The sequence below is a fragment of the Oryctolagus cuniculus genome, chromosome 20 (assembly GCF_964237555.1).
Source record: "Oryctolagus cuniculus chromosome 20, mOryCun1.1, whole genome shotgun sequence".
Taxonomy (NCBI): domain Eukaryota; kingdom Metazoa; phylum Chordata; class Mammalia; order Lagomorpha; family Leporidae; genus Oryctolagus; species Oryctolagus cuniculus.
Window position 1 is genome coordinate 20,258,792 of NC_091451.1, and position 15,947 is coordinate 20,274,738.

At 42.3% G+C, this 15,947-nt stretch overlaps 1 protein-coding gene across 4 annotated transcripts in view; it reads left to right on the top strand.

Moving 5' to 3' along the window:
• Positions 1–15,947, top strand: part of LIN52 (lin-52 DREAM MuvB core complex component) — a 116,692-nt gene that overhangs the window by 4,130 nt on the left and 96,615 nt on the right. For 3 of the 4 annotated variants that reach the window (XR_011384923.1, XM_008272055.4, XM_051826263.2), the window contains exons 2-5: positions 5,716–5,790; positions 6,995–7,032; positions 10,328–10,394; positions 12,259–12,342. Coding sequence is in view for 3 of the 4 variants with exons in the window: in XM_008272055.4 (XP_008270277.1) it covers positions 5,716–5,790; positions 6,995–7,032; positions 10,328–10,394; positions 12,259–12,342 (264 nt within the window). In the remaining variant the exon portion in view is untranslated. Of the gene's footprint in view, positions 1–5,715; positions 5,791–6,994; positions 7,033–10,327; positions 10,395–12,258; positions 12,343–13,112; positions 14,210–15,947 lie in introns of those variants that run through there. The other variant, XM_070065268.1, reaches the window with a different exon arrangement.

Genomic DNA, 15,947 nt, shown 5'->3' on the forward strand with positions numbered 1-15,947 from the left:
AAGCCACTTAATTATTGAATTTGTAAGTGTAAGACAGCAGAGTCTGAGTTATGTCCCAGACATACCAGGTGCTTCCGAAAATGTGAAAACGAATCAAACATGTAAACATTTTTTCCCCCAGTTCCAGGTTTCTTTTAGAAGTTGCCTCCCGGCCGGCGCCGCAACTCACTAGGCTAATCCTCCGCCTAGCGGCGCCGGCACACCGGGTTCTAGTCCTGGTTGGGGCGCCGGATTCTGTCCAGGTTGCCCCTCTTCCAGGCCAGCTCTCTGCTGTGGCCAGGGAGTGCAGTGGAGGATGGCCCAGGTGCTTGGGCCCTGCACCCCATGGGAGACCAGGAAAAGCACCTGGCTCCTGGCTCCTGCCATCGGATCAGCGCGGTGCGCCGGCCGCGGCGGCCATTGGAGGGTGAACCAACGAACCAACGGCAAAGGAAGACCTTTCTCTCTGTCTCTCTCTCACTGTCCACTCTGCCTGTCAAAAAAAAAAAAAAAGAAGTTGCCTCCCAAAGAGGTCCTGCGCTTTTTTTTTTTTTTTGACAGGCAGAGTGGACAGTGAGAGACTTTTTTTTTTTTTTTTAAGATTTATTTATTTTGCTTGAAAGTCACAGTTACACAGAGAGAGGAGAGGCAGAGAGAGAGAGAGAGAAGTCTTCCATCTACTGGTTCACTCCCCAGATGGCCGCAATGGCTGGAGCTGTGCTGATCTAAAGCCAGGAGCCAGGAGCTTCCTCTGGGTCTCCCACGTGGGTGCAGGGGCCCAAGGACTTGGGCCATCCTCCACTGCTTTCCCAGGCCATATCAGAGAGCTAGATTGGAAGTGGAGCAGCCAGGTCTCGAACCGGCACCCACATGGGATGCTGGCACCGCAGGCAGCAGCCTTACCTACCACGTCATAGTGTCAGTCCCGGTCCCCCTCATTTGTCATTGGATCCTACCCTTCAGTAAGTTCATTTTTGTTATGGTTGAGCTCCTCGTCAATAACAAGTAGAAAACTGGCATTTTGTGTTGCATATAGCCTTTGCTTTAGTTAATGCAGTGTACTAGACTTGAATTCTTTACCAGTAGAATGTTTTAGAAATTCCCTTGGAATATTTGGTAAAAGAGGTTCAGTTTAGAAAAAGCATTTATTGAAAAGTTTTATGTATAAATGTACATTTTTCAGGGAAGTGAGTCTGTAGCTTTTCTTTTCAGATATCTAAAGATGTAGTTTGGTGCTGGTGCTGTGGCATAGCAGGTAAAGCCTCCGCCTGCAGTGCCGACATCCCAGCTGCTCCACTTCAAATCTAGCTCTTTGCTATGGCCTGGGAAAGCAGTAGAAGATGGCCCAAGTGCTAGGGCACCTGCACCCATGTGAGAGACCCAGAAGAAGCTCCTGGCTTCAGATAGGTTCAGCTCCGGCCATTGCCTCCATTTGGGAAGTGAACCAGTGGATTGAAGACCTCTCTCTACCTCTGCCTCTCTGTAACTTTGCCTTTCAAATAAATAATTTAAAAAAATGTGGTTTACCCAGAAAATGTTAAGGACCACTATTTGTAGCATTAAATGAACTAATTTTTGCTTCTAGTTAGCATACTGAACACACAGTATTAAATCAAATACTGAGTACCTGTTGTGTGCCAGGGGAACAGTAGAGGGGAAATGGTGTCAAAGAACTAGACAAGTACTAGATCATGTAGAATTTTTTTAAAAAAAGATGTATTTATTTGAAAGGCAGAGTTACAGAGAGGCAGAGCACAGAGAGGTCTTCCATCCACTGGTCGGCTCCCTAGATGGCTGCAAAGGCTGGAGCTGCGCTGATCCAAAGCAGGAGCCAGGAGACTCTTCCAGGTCTCCTACGCAGGTGCAGGGTCCCAAGCAATTGGGCTATCTTCCACTGCTTTCCCAGGCCATAGCAGAGAGCTGGATCAGAAGTGGAGCAGCCGGGACTTGAACTGGTGCCCATATGGGATGCCAACTTTGCAGGCAGTGGCTTTACCTGCTACAGCATAGCACCAGCCTCTGTGTAGAATTTTTTTTTTAAATAAATTTATTTATTTGAAAGGCAGAGCCATGGAGATAGAGGGAGAGACAGAGAGAGATCTTCCTTCCACTAGTTCACTCCCCATATGGCCACAACAGCCAGGACTGGGCCAGGCTGAAGCTGGGAGCCAGGAACTCCATCCCAGTCTCCCATGTGGGTGGCAAGGGCCCAGGTTTTTGGACCATCTGCTGCTTTCCCAGGTGCACCACCAAGGGGCTGGATCACAAGTAGAGCATCTGGGACTGGAACTGGTGCTCACATGGGATGCTGGCATTGTAGGTGAGAGTTTAACTCACTGTACCACAATGCTGGCCCCTTATATAGCCTTTTTTAGGGTATGGAGATATATGTTCACAGATTAGGTGGGAAAATAGACTATACACTCGAGAGTGACGTGAACTGATTGACATGTTTCAAAAAATCAGTTCTGACCACTTAGTGGAGAACAGATTTGGGGCTAAGGAGGAGAAAGGAGTGGAACAGAAGGAAAGAGATCTTTTAAGAGGCTCTTGAACTAGTCAAGAGAAGTGATAATTCCTTGAGTTAGCTTGGTTTCAGGACTTTTAAAAAATATTTATTAATTTTATATGAAAGGCTGAGTTAGAGAGGTTCTATGCGCTGGTTCACTCCACAGATGACTACAGTGGAACCTGGAACTCCATCTGTTCTCCCATACTGGTAGGGGCCAAAGCACTGGGGCCATCCTTCGTTGCTTCCCAGGCACAGCAGCAGGGAGCTGGATCGGAAGTGGAGCAGCTGGGACTCAAACTGGTTCTCTTACGGGATGCTGGTGTTACATGCCGCAGCTTAAACCACTGCACCACAACGCTAGCCCCCGAGATCTGTTTTGAAGATAGAAACTACTAGATATACTGATGGGTTGGTTATAGAAGGGTGACATTGGGTTTTTCATTTGAGAATTGAGGCCCATGGGGTGCTGTTCTTTTACACAGAGAGGATTGAGACTGCGATTTTGAACATGATAGGTTCAAGGAGTTTTTTGCAAATGTAAATGGAAGAAAATGTCAAGTAGCCATGGTGGACATAGAATTCTGAAGTTCAGGACAAAGGTTGGAACCGGAAATTTAAGTATGGAGTTATTGGTATATAGATGACGGCAAAGGCCATGAGATTAGGTGAGGTGGAGAGTGGGTCCTGGATAGGATTGGGCTGCGGTGCTGGAGGAAACTGAAGACGTCACTGATAGAGGAGGAAACTGAAGACGTCACTGGTAGAGGAGGAAACCTGGCACAGTGGTTTCGCAGAGCTAGGAGCAGTGTTTGACGGAGAGTGGTCCGTACATGGATGGCTTCAAACAAGTCACGTAAGAGAGAACAGAAAAGCAACTGCTGTTTTTAGCAGCATAGATACAAACACAGATGAGCTTGACAACATCGGGTTGTACATATATAGGGGCAGCCTGATTATTGTAGGTGGAAGAAATAGCATGAGGTGAGGAAGTGATGACAGTGGTTAGAAAGCTCAAGAACTTTCACAGTTATAGGGGGTGTGGAGGAGGTTATGGGGTCAAGAGAGAGATTTTTTTTTAATAAACATCTTTAAAAAATTCTTTTGAGAGAAAGACAGACACACATACACACAAAGTCGTGAGAGTCAGAGCTGCTACTGGTTTACTCCCCCTATGCCTGCACCTGCTCAGGGCTAGGCCAGGCTGAAGCTGGGAACTCAATCCGGGTCTCCTACCTGGGTGGCAGTAATCCAATCACATGAGCCATTACTACTGCCTCCCACATCCACATTAGCAGGAAGCTGGAATCAGGAGCCAGAACTGGGAATTGAACCTAGGTACTCTGACAGAAGACACAGGTGTTCTAACTGGTATCTGAACTGCTAGACCAAATGGCTAACTGCCTCTACACTTATCTTTTGGTTCCATTTTCCTGCAAACTTAAGAAAAAATGTTTGCAAGACAGAATTTCCTTCTGCTGCTCTACTCTCCAAACACCTACACTGAAACATTTTTTTTAAAAAGATATATTTATTTATTTGAAAGGCAGAGAGAGAGAGAGAGGTCTTCCATCTGCTGGTTCACTCCCCAATTGGCCACAACGGCTGGAGCTGCGCTGATCTAAAGCCAGGGGCCAGGAGCTTCTTCCAGGTCTCCCACGTGGGTGCAGGGGCCTAAGGACTTGGGCCATCTTCTACTGCTTTCCCGGGCCATAGCAGAGATCTGGATCGGAAGTGGAGCAGCCGGGACTTGAACTGGCACCCATATGGGATGCCAGCACCGAAGGTGGCAGCTCTACCCGCCATGCCACAGTACTGGCCCCTTCACTGAGACTTTATTTTTATTTTTTTTTAAAGATTTATTTATGGGGCTGGTGGTGTGGCAATGCCTACATCTCATACGGGAGCCAGCCAGTTCAAGTCCTGGCTGCTTCACTTCCTATCCAGCTCCCTGCTAATGTGCCTGGGAAAACAGTAAAAGGTGGCCCAAGTGCTTTGGTCCTTGTATCACGTGGGGGACCCAGAAGAAGCTCCTGGCTCCTGTCTGGCCCAGCCCTGGCTGTTATGGTCATTTGGGGAGTGAACCAGCAAATGAAAGATCTCTTCCTCTCTCTGGCTCTCCTTTTCTCTCTAATACTGACTTTAAAATAAATCTTAGAGAGAAAAAGAGATTTTCCATCTGCTGGTTGACTCACCACATTTCTGCCCAGGCCTTGGCCAGGCTGAAGCCAAGAAATTCTTCCTGGGCTCCCAAGTGGGTGCAGGGGCCCAAGGACTTGGACCATTCTCTGCTGCTTTCCCAGACCATTAGCAGAGAACTGGATAAGAAGTGGAGCAACTGGGGCTGGCACTGCGGCCCAGTGGGTTAAAGCCCTAACCTGGTGCCAGCTTACCGTATGGGCACAGTCCCATTTCAGCTACCTGCTAATGCTCCTGGAAAAGCAATGGAAGACAGCCCAAGTCCTTGGCCCCCAGCACCCACGTGGGAGATCTGGAAGAAGTTCCTGGCTCCTGGCTTTAGCTCATCTCTGGCTATTGCGGCCATTTGTGGCATGAACCAGTGAATGGAGGATCTCTCTCTCTCTTTCTCTGTCTCTACCTCTCTCTGTAACTCTTGTCTTTCAAATAAATAAAATAATTTAAAAGAAAAAAAAGTGGAGCAACCAGGACATGACCTGGCAACCATATGGGATGGAGGCATCATAGATGATGGCTTAATCCCCTACATGTCGGCCCCCTGAGAGTTTATTTTTAAGAAGGGAAATTCTAGAGCAGCTTACTTGTTGAATATGAACCTAAAGAAAGTAGAAATAGTTAGTGCAAGGGAGAAAAGATTGTTTGAGATGATGTCCTTGACAAAGCAGGAGAATAGATATCTGGAACTTGGCAGAGATGTTTATCTTTTTGGGAGCAGGCACACTTAATTGGTTGTAACTTCAAGAAAGTCCAGGAGTGTGAGTAAAGATGCAGGTGGGTTTGTCAATACTCATTTTTCTTACCACTACTCTAAATATTGCTTTCGTTTTAAAGATTAGGAGAGTGAGGTTTGGTGAGGAAGAATGACTTATTTGTATTACATCATGGTCCAGTCACATCAGTAGTTATAGAACCTAAACCTCTAGACTTTGAGGTGAGCATTCTAGTTTATATTCTTTGAGATTGAAATTTCATAAAATATAAATTATATGTCTCATGTCTTTTTGGCTCACCTGGATGTTTTGTTCTAGGGACAGATCTGGAAGCATCTTTGCTAAGTTTTGAAAAACTTGACCGTGCCTCACCAGATCTTTGGCCAGAGCAATGTAAGTTTTTGCTTTCTTTATATGAAAACACTATAGATGTCAAAATTCTGTCTATAACTCTCTGTCTCTCTCTCTCTCTCACTGTCTGACTCTGCCTGACCAAAAAAAAATCTGAGAAACTGCCCAGGCCATCAGGATTTTGCATATCTGAAAAGCCACCAAGTATCTGAAAGATGTTACATTAAAGACACAACATGTGCCATTTCTTTGTTATAATGGTTGAGATTGTAGGTGTGCCCAGGCCAAGTAGTAGCACTGAATACCAAGTTGATGACCCAAAAAGACTGAATTTTTGTTGCACATTCTTAAAAATGCAGAGAGCAATGCTGAGCTGAAGGTTTTGGATGTAGATTCTCTGGTTGGTATTCTCTGCCTATTGAATATATCCAGTTGAACAAAGCACCCAAGATGTGCCATCATACCTACAGAGCTCATGGTCAGAGTAACCCATCTATGAACTCCTATGCCACACTGAAAAGAAACAGATTGTTCCTAAACCACAAGAAGAAGTGGCACAGAAGAAAAAGATATCCCAGAAGAAACTGAAAAAATAAAAACTTATGGCTTGGGAATAAATTCAGCATAAAGTAGATGCAAATTTAAAAAATGTGCTTACTCCAGAATAAAATTCTGTTTTAATTCCAACTTTTGTAGAACTTTGAAGTGTCTTTGTTCCTTTTTGTATGTGGAAGAAGGTGACTATGTATCAGAGTGCCCATTTCCTCACATACCAGCCAATAGTAGCTGTTACTAATCTTTATTATTTTTGGTTTGCATTTCCTCATTAGTGAAGCGGCACATTATTTTATTTTAAAATACAATTTGTATTTTCCTGCTTTTCAATGTGATTCTTGCTAGAAGAATTGCATTGACAGAAGAGCGTATGTACAAAAGTTTAAAATTCTGGTAAGATGTATCTCACCACTGTCCCAACCAGCTGGCTCCTTCATAGTTGAGGTATATTTTCTCTGAGAGCTTCTCCTGTCCCTGAGTCTGATGTAGATTTCCATTTTTTTGTCCTCCCATAGCACCTGGTATCCTTCTTGTAGTGCTTCAACAGTATCGTTGTTACTGATTTACTCTTTGTCCTCTTCCAGAATGTAAGCTCCTTGAAGGAAGACTGTTTTCTTATTATTTGACTTCTCTATGCCCGAGCACTCAAGTGTTTATCGAATGGATGATGTTCTTTTTTTTTTCTTTCTAGTACCAGGTGTTGCTGAATTCGCTGCTTCCTTCAAAAGTGTAAGTAATAACTTACATAATGAAGTTTATCCAGAGGTTTTTGAGTAAAAGCTGAAATCTCTGTTACTTTTTCAAGAGTAATGTCATAGCCTTCAAATCATTTTGTGACTTCAGTCATAACTCCATTTAAACTGTCATCATGTTCATTGGTGGCAGTGCCTTTCTTTGATCAAATGCTCTATTATGACATTTTGAACCGTGTCTCTTAACCTCTTTTCTCAGCAGTTGAAATATTTGAAGTAACATCAGTATTTTTTTTGCTCAAACTATTATTTTGGAAGTGCTTCTCTTTTGTTTATGTGTTGCATTATGACCTTAAGTTGCACCTCCTTAAAGGATTTTGAAATTTATCTGATTCAGCAGAAACCTGAAGGAAGACATCTCTTAGAGTCATAGCCATTTCCACTTTTGGGGCAGCAGGAATTGTGCTTAATGCTCTAAGTATCTTCTCTTACCTATTCCCATAACCAGGAAGAAATGATACTACTTGTGATACTTTGTAAAACATAATGTTTGCTAAATGCCAGGTGCTATTCTAAGGACTTTACATATGTTATTTAATCACAAAATCCTATGAGATATAGGCACTATTATTATCATTCCTAGACAAGAAAATAGGCTCAGATTGAATAAGGTACCAAAGATGATGGGCTGTAAGTGGCACAACTGGACTCTGCACCTGTTAGCCTGATTACCAGCGTCCATATTCTTGACACTGCTTAGAGAAGCATTTGAGTCCTATGTTAAAAGCACAGACTGGCAACACAACTTTGAAGTTACTTACCCAATTCCTACTAAGTGGCAGACTAAGGCTTGAATGGAAGTCTGTCTGATTCCAAAGCCTATGTTCTTTTTTAGACCATGCCATTGAGGATTCTAATATGATGTTCATTGCTTAGCCTTCTCTATTCATTGTGGAGAGTTAAAGATGGCTTTTTTTTTTTTTTTTTTTTTTTGGACAGGCAGAGCTAGACAGTGAGAAAGAGACAGAGAGAAAATTGGTTCACCCCCAAAATGGCCGCTACAGCCGGCATGCTGAGCCAATCCGAAGCCAGGAGCCAGGTGCTTCTCCTGGTCTCCCATGGGGTGCAGGGCCCAAGCACTTGGGCCATCCTCCACTGCACCCCCGGGCCACAGTAGAGAGCTGGCCTGGAAGAGGAGCAACCAGGACAGAATCCGGCGCCCCAACTGTGTCACTCCCCCTCTTCGCGGAGGAACGACACAGGACCCTGCGCTGTTCTTTTGTCTGCTCGTTCTTCCCGGGTTGGCTACCGTCCCTTCCACCTCCGTGGAAGGGCGGTTCCCCCTGCCACTTTCCCCACTTCCGTGGGGGAGCGGCACACCGCCAGCCGGCTCTCCCGGGGGCTGCTCAGGTGTTCCTTCATATAGATGTTCCTTCAGATGTTCCTGGTGCATGTTGTCTCTCTCCTGCTTTATAGTCCTCTTCCACCAATCCCAACTCTGCTACCCACACGCCGAGTACGCTGCTCTCCTCCAATCAGGAGCAGGATCAGCTCCTGCAGGTTACTGGTCAAACTGGAGGCAGCTGTGTAGAAGCTGTTTACTCCTCTCCCAGCGCCATATTGTGTGAGAGCAGATGCATAGAATAAGTCTTAATTCCAGTAACTTAGTCTAGTCCAAGTTGCTCCCCACACAACTGGGACTAGAACCTGGGGTGCCGGCGCCGCAGGCGGAAGATTAGCCTAGTGAGCCGCGGTGCTGGCTGAAAGATGGCTTTTTTTTTTTTTTTTTTTTTTTTTTTTGACAGGCAGAGTAGACAGTGAGAGAGAGAGACAGAGAGAGAAAGGTCTTCCTTTTTGCTGTTGGTTCACCCTCCATGGCCGCCGCTGCAGCCGGCGCACCGCGCTGATCCTGGCAGGAGCCAGGAGCCAGGTGCTTTTCCTGGTCTCCCATGGGGTGCAGGGCCCAAGCACCTGGGCCATCCTCCACTGCACTCCCTGGCCATAGCAGAGAGCTGGCCTGGAAGAGGGGCAACCGGGACAGAATCCGGCGCCCCAACCGGGACTAGAACCCGGTGTGCCGGCGCCGCAAGGTGGAGGATTAGCCTATTGAGCCATGGCGCCGGCCTGAAAGATGGCTTTTAAAAATCTGATCCGGGCTGCTGTTGTGGCGTAGCAGCTAGAGCTGCTGCATGTAGTCAGTATCCTTTATGGGCACTGGTGTCCCAGCTGCTCTACTTTTGATTTGGCTCCCTGCTAACAGCCAGGGAAAAGCAGCAGAAAATGACCCAAGTGTTTAGGATCCTGCAACCCACTGGGAGACCCAGTTGAGGCTCCTGATTTCAGCCTGGCCTGTGTGGCCATCTGGGGAGTGAAACAACAGATGCAAGATCTTTTTCTTTGTAACTCTGGCTTTCAAATAAACACATAATTAAAAAAAAATCTTATTCAGCATCTACATCTTTACCTTAGAGTTGTGCACGTACATATTATTTTGTTTCTAGGGTCCCAAGGACATTCCAGGATGCCAAGTTAAGATCTCCTAGGATAATCTTTCCCCATAAGGGGTAAAATGGTGAATTTGACTTAGAGCCTTCTAAGCCAGGCAGTGTAGACTACTCATAGTGGTTTCTAGATTCAGATTACCTGAACCTAGAAATCCTTTTAAATCCTGGCTCTTCTAGCTATGTGACATGAAGCATCATCCCTGTTCTTGGTTTTTCTCAATTGTAAAATAAGGATAATGCCTACTTGGTTAGGTTGATTTGGTTGTAAATAACATGGTGCATGTAAAGTCTTTTGTTTGGCACGAGTTGGTGCTGCTGAGTAATTGTAATTCTGTAAGAGAGATGGACCCAAAGCTGAAATTACACTTCTCAGTCCATTGGAAAATGCGTATGTGGAATCCCTCGTCCAGCTCTTTCCAGGAGATCCTCTTGAGAACCTGATATTGGAAATCAGTACGTCTGGGATACAGCCAAAGCATTTATGTATTTTTTAAAATTACATAGGTGATTCTCGAGTGCAACTGAGATTGAAAACTGCTGATCCAAAGCTGTTCTTACAAGCAAGTTAGTGTATGCCTAGAATAATAGTGTTAGTGGTCACACCTAATTCTGCTAAGATCATTTCTCCAAGACCAACTTTAAAGATAAAAAGAATTATTCTGTAAGGTGACTATTTGTAGATCATATCAACCTGGATAAACTGAAGACAATGTTTTCAGACAACCTGAAGGTTGTATGTGTGACCAGCTACATTTCCTAAAGGAAGGAAAAGGCGGTCTCATCACGCTGTGTACCTGTCTGAATGGTTATATTCTTATTTTCTGACAGCCTATTACTAGCTCCCCACCCAAATGGATGGCTGAAATAGAACGTGATGATATTGACATGTTGAAAGGTAAGCAACACCATTTATGTTCCTCTACAAATCACCTTTGCTATTGTTTTTTCACTATTTCCTTACAAGTATGAAGATACTTCAAAAAATTCATGGAAAAATGGAATTAAAAATGAGTGTATTTTAGTGCAAAAAATATTGAAATCCAAGATTTGTTACAATTGAAATTAAGTTCATTTTTTATTTTATAAAATCTAAGATTTGTTAGAAAGAATTAAAATTTTAAAGTTCATCTTTTATTTTAAGTCTAGTCTCTTTCCACTATAACACAAGTCCCTTATTTAGGATTGACCGTCATGTGCTGTTGTCAGTTCCTTACCTTAGTGAGTTAAAACCTACCTTTATTTCTTTCTGGCCCATCAATTTCTTCCATACAGAATACCATAAGTAGTGAATGCTGTTGTTTGATAAATGATTTGGAACTTATTCACAAAGTAGAAGTTTAAATTAAAAAACATTAATTTTCCTTGATTTTCCTGTACTTTATTTATTTTTCATCATCCTTCTGGTGATAAGATTCATGATGGTTGTGAAATAATAGACTGAAATTAAAGTGAGAACCCAGGATTCTTGAACTATTTAAGCAGCTGAACAGATCAGGAAGGCTTGCTTATGCCAGATATAGATAATGACTGCAGCATGATAAATGGGAGAAAAAAACCTTTATTTGATTTCAGAAGTAATTCATTGTTCTGTGTGAAATGCTGAAACGTAGATCCCTTCCTCTACCCATGGAAAAATTAAGTTTCAAGGACATCTAAAAGGTTCATTGTTCTAATGTGTGAAATAGTATTTATATAACACCCTATCAGTGTGTATTTCCTAGAGAAACTTTAAATTTTTCGTTAAGGGTAATACCAGTATGTTTCATTTAAATTGACTTGTGTCTTAAACTTAAAAAGAATTAAGTGTTATTTAAATGAAAATCTGGGGAGGTAAGTTGTTATTTTAGGTATACTCTCTGAAGGGAAAATATGTATTTATATTTAGGCTTTGTTTTCTAAACTCATGGAAATGGGGAATAGTAAGCATATTGTTGCTGTTTTATTGTTATTGAAATAATTGTGACTTATAAATGACAAAGGATATAGTGTATATTGACAGGATAATATATAATGACAAGATATAATTTTGCAAGATAGAGATCTGTCAGCAAGGCTTTCTCAATGCTATGTCAAGTCATACAAAGTTTTATATTTTAATGATACACTCATTTTGTGTAATAGACTAAATGAATGGAATAAAAGGCTCTTTAGGGTAAAACACTTCATTTATTATTGTACTTGTGCTTTCCTTATTAAGTGGGTAAGCTCATCTGAGACACTCTGCAATAGTGTAAAAATTCACTGATTTTGTGTGTATGTATGTGCGTATAAGATTGGAGAAAGTGTAAGAACCCATTTTCTACTTATTCAATAGAAATTAAGCTTGAAGGCAGACATTTATGTAGTAGTTAACATGCTGCTTGGCATATCCACATTCTGTATTAGAGTCCAAGGTTCAAATTCTGGCTCCAGCTTCTTGCCAGGATGCACACTGTGGGGACAGTGTGTGGTATCTCAAGTATGTGAGCCCCTGCTACCCATGTGGGAAGTACAGATTGAGTTCTCAGTCCCCAGCTTAGGCCTGACCCAACCACAGCCGTTGCAGGTGTTTGGGGAATGAACTAGCAAATGGGAGATTTCTCTCTCTCTCCCTTTCTGCCTCAAATAAATAAATAAGTAAATCAGTAAATAAATATTTAAGGAACCCATTTTTAAAAAGTAAAAAAAAAATTAAGCTTGAAAAATATTCCCAACCCAAATGAAATATTACTAGAAGATAGTAGGAAGAAATAGTATTGAAATAAATGATTCTGTTTCAGAACTGGGAAGCCTCACCACGGCTAATTTGATGGAGAAGGTACGAGGCCTACAGAACCTGGCCTATCAGCTGGGACTGGATGAGTGTGAGTACCCAGATCCCATTTATTCAGGGCTATATGTTGCACATTCCAGGATGAGTTCTAGTTATAATTCAGAAAATGTCTTTATTAAATAAAGGAAAGTGTTCTGAAGGTAAGAAGTCAATGTAATTTAAAGTCTATCTTTTATGATAAGTATGCTGGAATAATAACTGGACTTACTAGACACTATGTCTCACTGCAGTACGTTTTAAGCAATAGAATGTTGACACAGATGAGCTCAAACAGAAGAGAGACTTTATTATTTCTTAGTTTGCATAGTTTTAAAGTCCAGGGACAGAAATAGGCCTGAGGCTGTAGATCCATGACTTACTGATACGAGTGGGTGTGCTTTTGTTCGTCTTAAAGCTTTGCCTCACTTGTGCGTGAGTCACATTCTTTGCTGCTGCAGGTAGCTTTTTCCTGGCACTGAGGAAAGAACTGCAGTTTATGTGTCTTTAAATATAATGATTCCAAAGGAAACAAAGAATGTCTTTTTCTGAGTATTCCCTCCCCACCCCAAAAAAACAGTTCCCGGGGAAGACTCAACTGTGTTCTGTCTTGGCTCACAAATGCACCCTTGGACCAGTTGCTTGGCCTGGTGGCCTGGAGCACTTGGCTGGACCATCCTGGGTCCTGGATGCAGCTGTAGACTAGAAGGGCTAGTCTGACCCAAATGACAAAGGAAGGGCTATACAACAGACTAAAACATACCTGCTGCTATGAGTAATGCTTTTTTTAAGAATTATTATTATTTTTTTTTATTTATTTGACAGAGTTATAGAGAGACAGAGAAAAAGGTCTTCCTTCTGTTGGTTCACCCCCCAAATGGCCGCTATGGCCGGAGCTACACCAATCCGAAGCCAAGAGCCAGGTACTTCTTCCTGGTCTCCCATGCGGTGCAGGGCCCAAGCACTTGGGCCATCCTCCACTGCCCTCCCGGGCCACAGCAGAGAGCTGGACTGGAAGAGGAGCAACCGGGACTAGAACCTGGTGTCCATATGGGATGCTGGCGCCACAGGTGGAAGATTAACCAAGTGAGCCACGGCGCCGGCCCCATGAGTAATGCTTTAACATTTTCCATTTATATCTTTCTGTTCTCCATTATTTTAGTTTAAAGTCATTCCCTTATAAATTGTATACTTTCTTATAGTATGTTCATTATAAAATTGGAGAAAATTTATAGAAAATTCTCACTTTGTAATTGAAAAACAAAATACTAAATGTAAATATAGTGATTATAGCCTATTCTCAAAGGGTATCTTCTGAGACCTTCATAAATCAACATTTTGAGAGTGCTACTATAGTTTGTAGTGTTCATGAAAAATTTAGGTTTGTAGCAATCCCACATAGTTTGATAAGTTGGTTTTTTCTTGTTTATTTACATTTAGTATATTTGTTTACATCACTGATAAAATTTACAGGCAAATTCAAATTTTCATTTTAAAATTTAAAATGCCTAGGTTTTCACTAATAAATCATCACTTCTTTAGCCCTCTGTATCTTTTCTTTATTTCCATTACTTCTATCAACAGCAATTGGCTTTCTTTTACCAAGAAACAGTTTTTAATAATTTCTTGAATCAAGACATAGAAAACAATAAACTTCTTTGATATAAGGTTGTTAGGTTGTCTGCTGGGTTCCCTAACTCTCTTCTGAATACTGGTGATTTTATTTCTTGTGATTAAAGTTTATATCTTGGCAAAATGACTAATAACCATGTATGTCATGGACCTTTAGGGTATAATAAAGAGGCAAATATTTGACTATTAAATTCATGAATGCAAAGTCTGTATAGTTTAAAATTCCTTGATTTTGCTTCTAACTTTGGATAATAAATGCTGTAATAATCATAATGACCAATCTTTTATCTGTGTCAATTTTTAATGAGATAAATGTTTTGCTTATTATAGCAAAAAGAGTCTACCATAGCAAATGTATTTGCCAGGTGTATTATTTCTTTTTTTTTTTATTATTATTTTTTATTTTTGACAGGCAGAGTGGACAGTGAGAGAGAGAGACAGAGAGAAAGGTCTTCCTTTGCCGTTGGTTCACCCTCCAATGGCCGCCGCGGCCGGCGCACCGCGCTGATCCGATGGCAGGAGCCAGGTGCTTATCCTGGTCTCCCATGGGGTGCAGGGCCCAAGCACCTGGGCCATCCTCCACTGCACTCCCTGGCACAGCAGAGGGCTGGCCTGGAAGAGGGGCAACCGGGACAGAATCCGGCGCCCTGACCGGGACTAGAAGCCGGTGTGCCGGCGCCGCTAGGCGGAGGATTAGCCTAGTGAGCCGCGGCGCCGGCCCAGGTGTATTATTTCTAATTAGTTGTAGCTGAAATTGTTCTCTCTGATTAGTTTCTCTTTTTCTGCTTTCCTAATGAGAAAAGTAATGAAGTATTTATTCCCACTTTTTATTATGAAAAATTTTAAATATATACCAAAGCGAAAAACAACAGAATGACTTCATGTTCCCATGACCCAGCTTCAATAATCAATCTCATACAGTTATTTTAAAGTAAATCCACATATATTACTTCATTGCCTGATAAACTGCATTTGTGTTACCTAAAAATAGGGACTCTGTCAAAAACGTACAGTAATTCCTTTATTGTGTTCTAAAAATGTTTAATAAAGTAGCTTGATTTCATCAAATAGAGCCAATCAGAGTTCAAATTTCCCTGATTGCTTAAAAATGTCTTCATCCTAGCCTGCATCACGGCTCACTAAGCTAATCCTCCACCTGCGGTGCTGGCACCCCGGGTTCTAGTCCCATTTGGGGCGCCAGTTCTGTGGTTCTGTCCCGGTTGCTCCTCTTCCAGGCCAGCTCTCTGCTGTAGCCCAGGAGTGCAGTGGAGGATGGCCCAAGTGCTTGGGCCCTGCACCGCATAGGAGGAAGCACCTGGCTTCTGGCTTCGGATTGGTGCAGCGCGTCAGCTGTAGCGGCCATTTGGGGGATGAACCAACGGTAGGAAGACCTTTCTCTCTCTCTCTCTCTCTCTCTCTCTCTCTCTCACTATCTAACTCTGCTTGTCAAGAAAAAAAAAAAGTCTTCATCCAGTTGATGTGTTTGAGTCAGGATCTAAAAAAGTTTCCAATACTGTTTGATATATCTCTTAAGTCTTTTTCAGTCTTAATTCCACCTACCTTTTCTTTTCCCTTATTGTTTATTAAACCTAGTCATGCTCTATAGATTTTCTCACATTCTGGATTTTGTTGATTACATCCCAGTGGTAGTGCTTGCTATGTAGTCAATCCCATTTTATTTCCTGGTAGTTAGAGCTCGATGCTTGCATAGATGTAGGCTTGATTTTCATTTTCATTTTGGCAGAAAAATTTTGTATGTGTTATTGTTTACATTGATCGGGGATATCTTGCTTTTTTACGATGTAATGTTAATAGCTAACAAAGGTATTATCAGCCTAATCTATTCACTGTAAAATTCTCTTATCAGCCGTACCCCCAGAGTAGCAGCCTTTGCACTGTCTAGATTCACGATTTTATTATAGATTGCAAGATGATGATATTCTAATTCTGTCTTTCCTTATTGGCTAGAATTTTTCTGTGACAAACTTGATCCTATCAACTATTCAGTTACCTTGAAAGCTGTTCCTC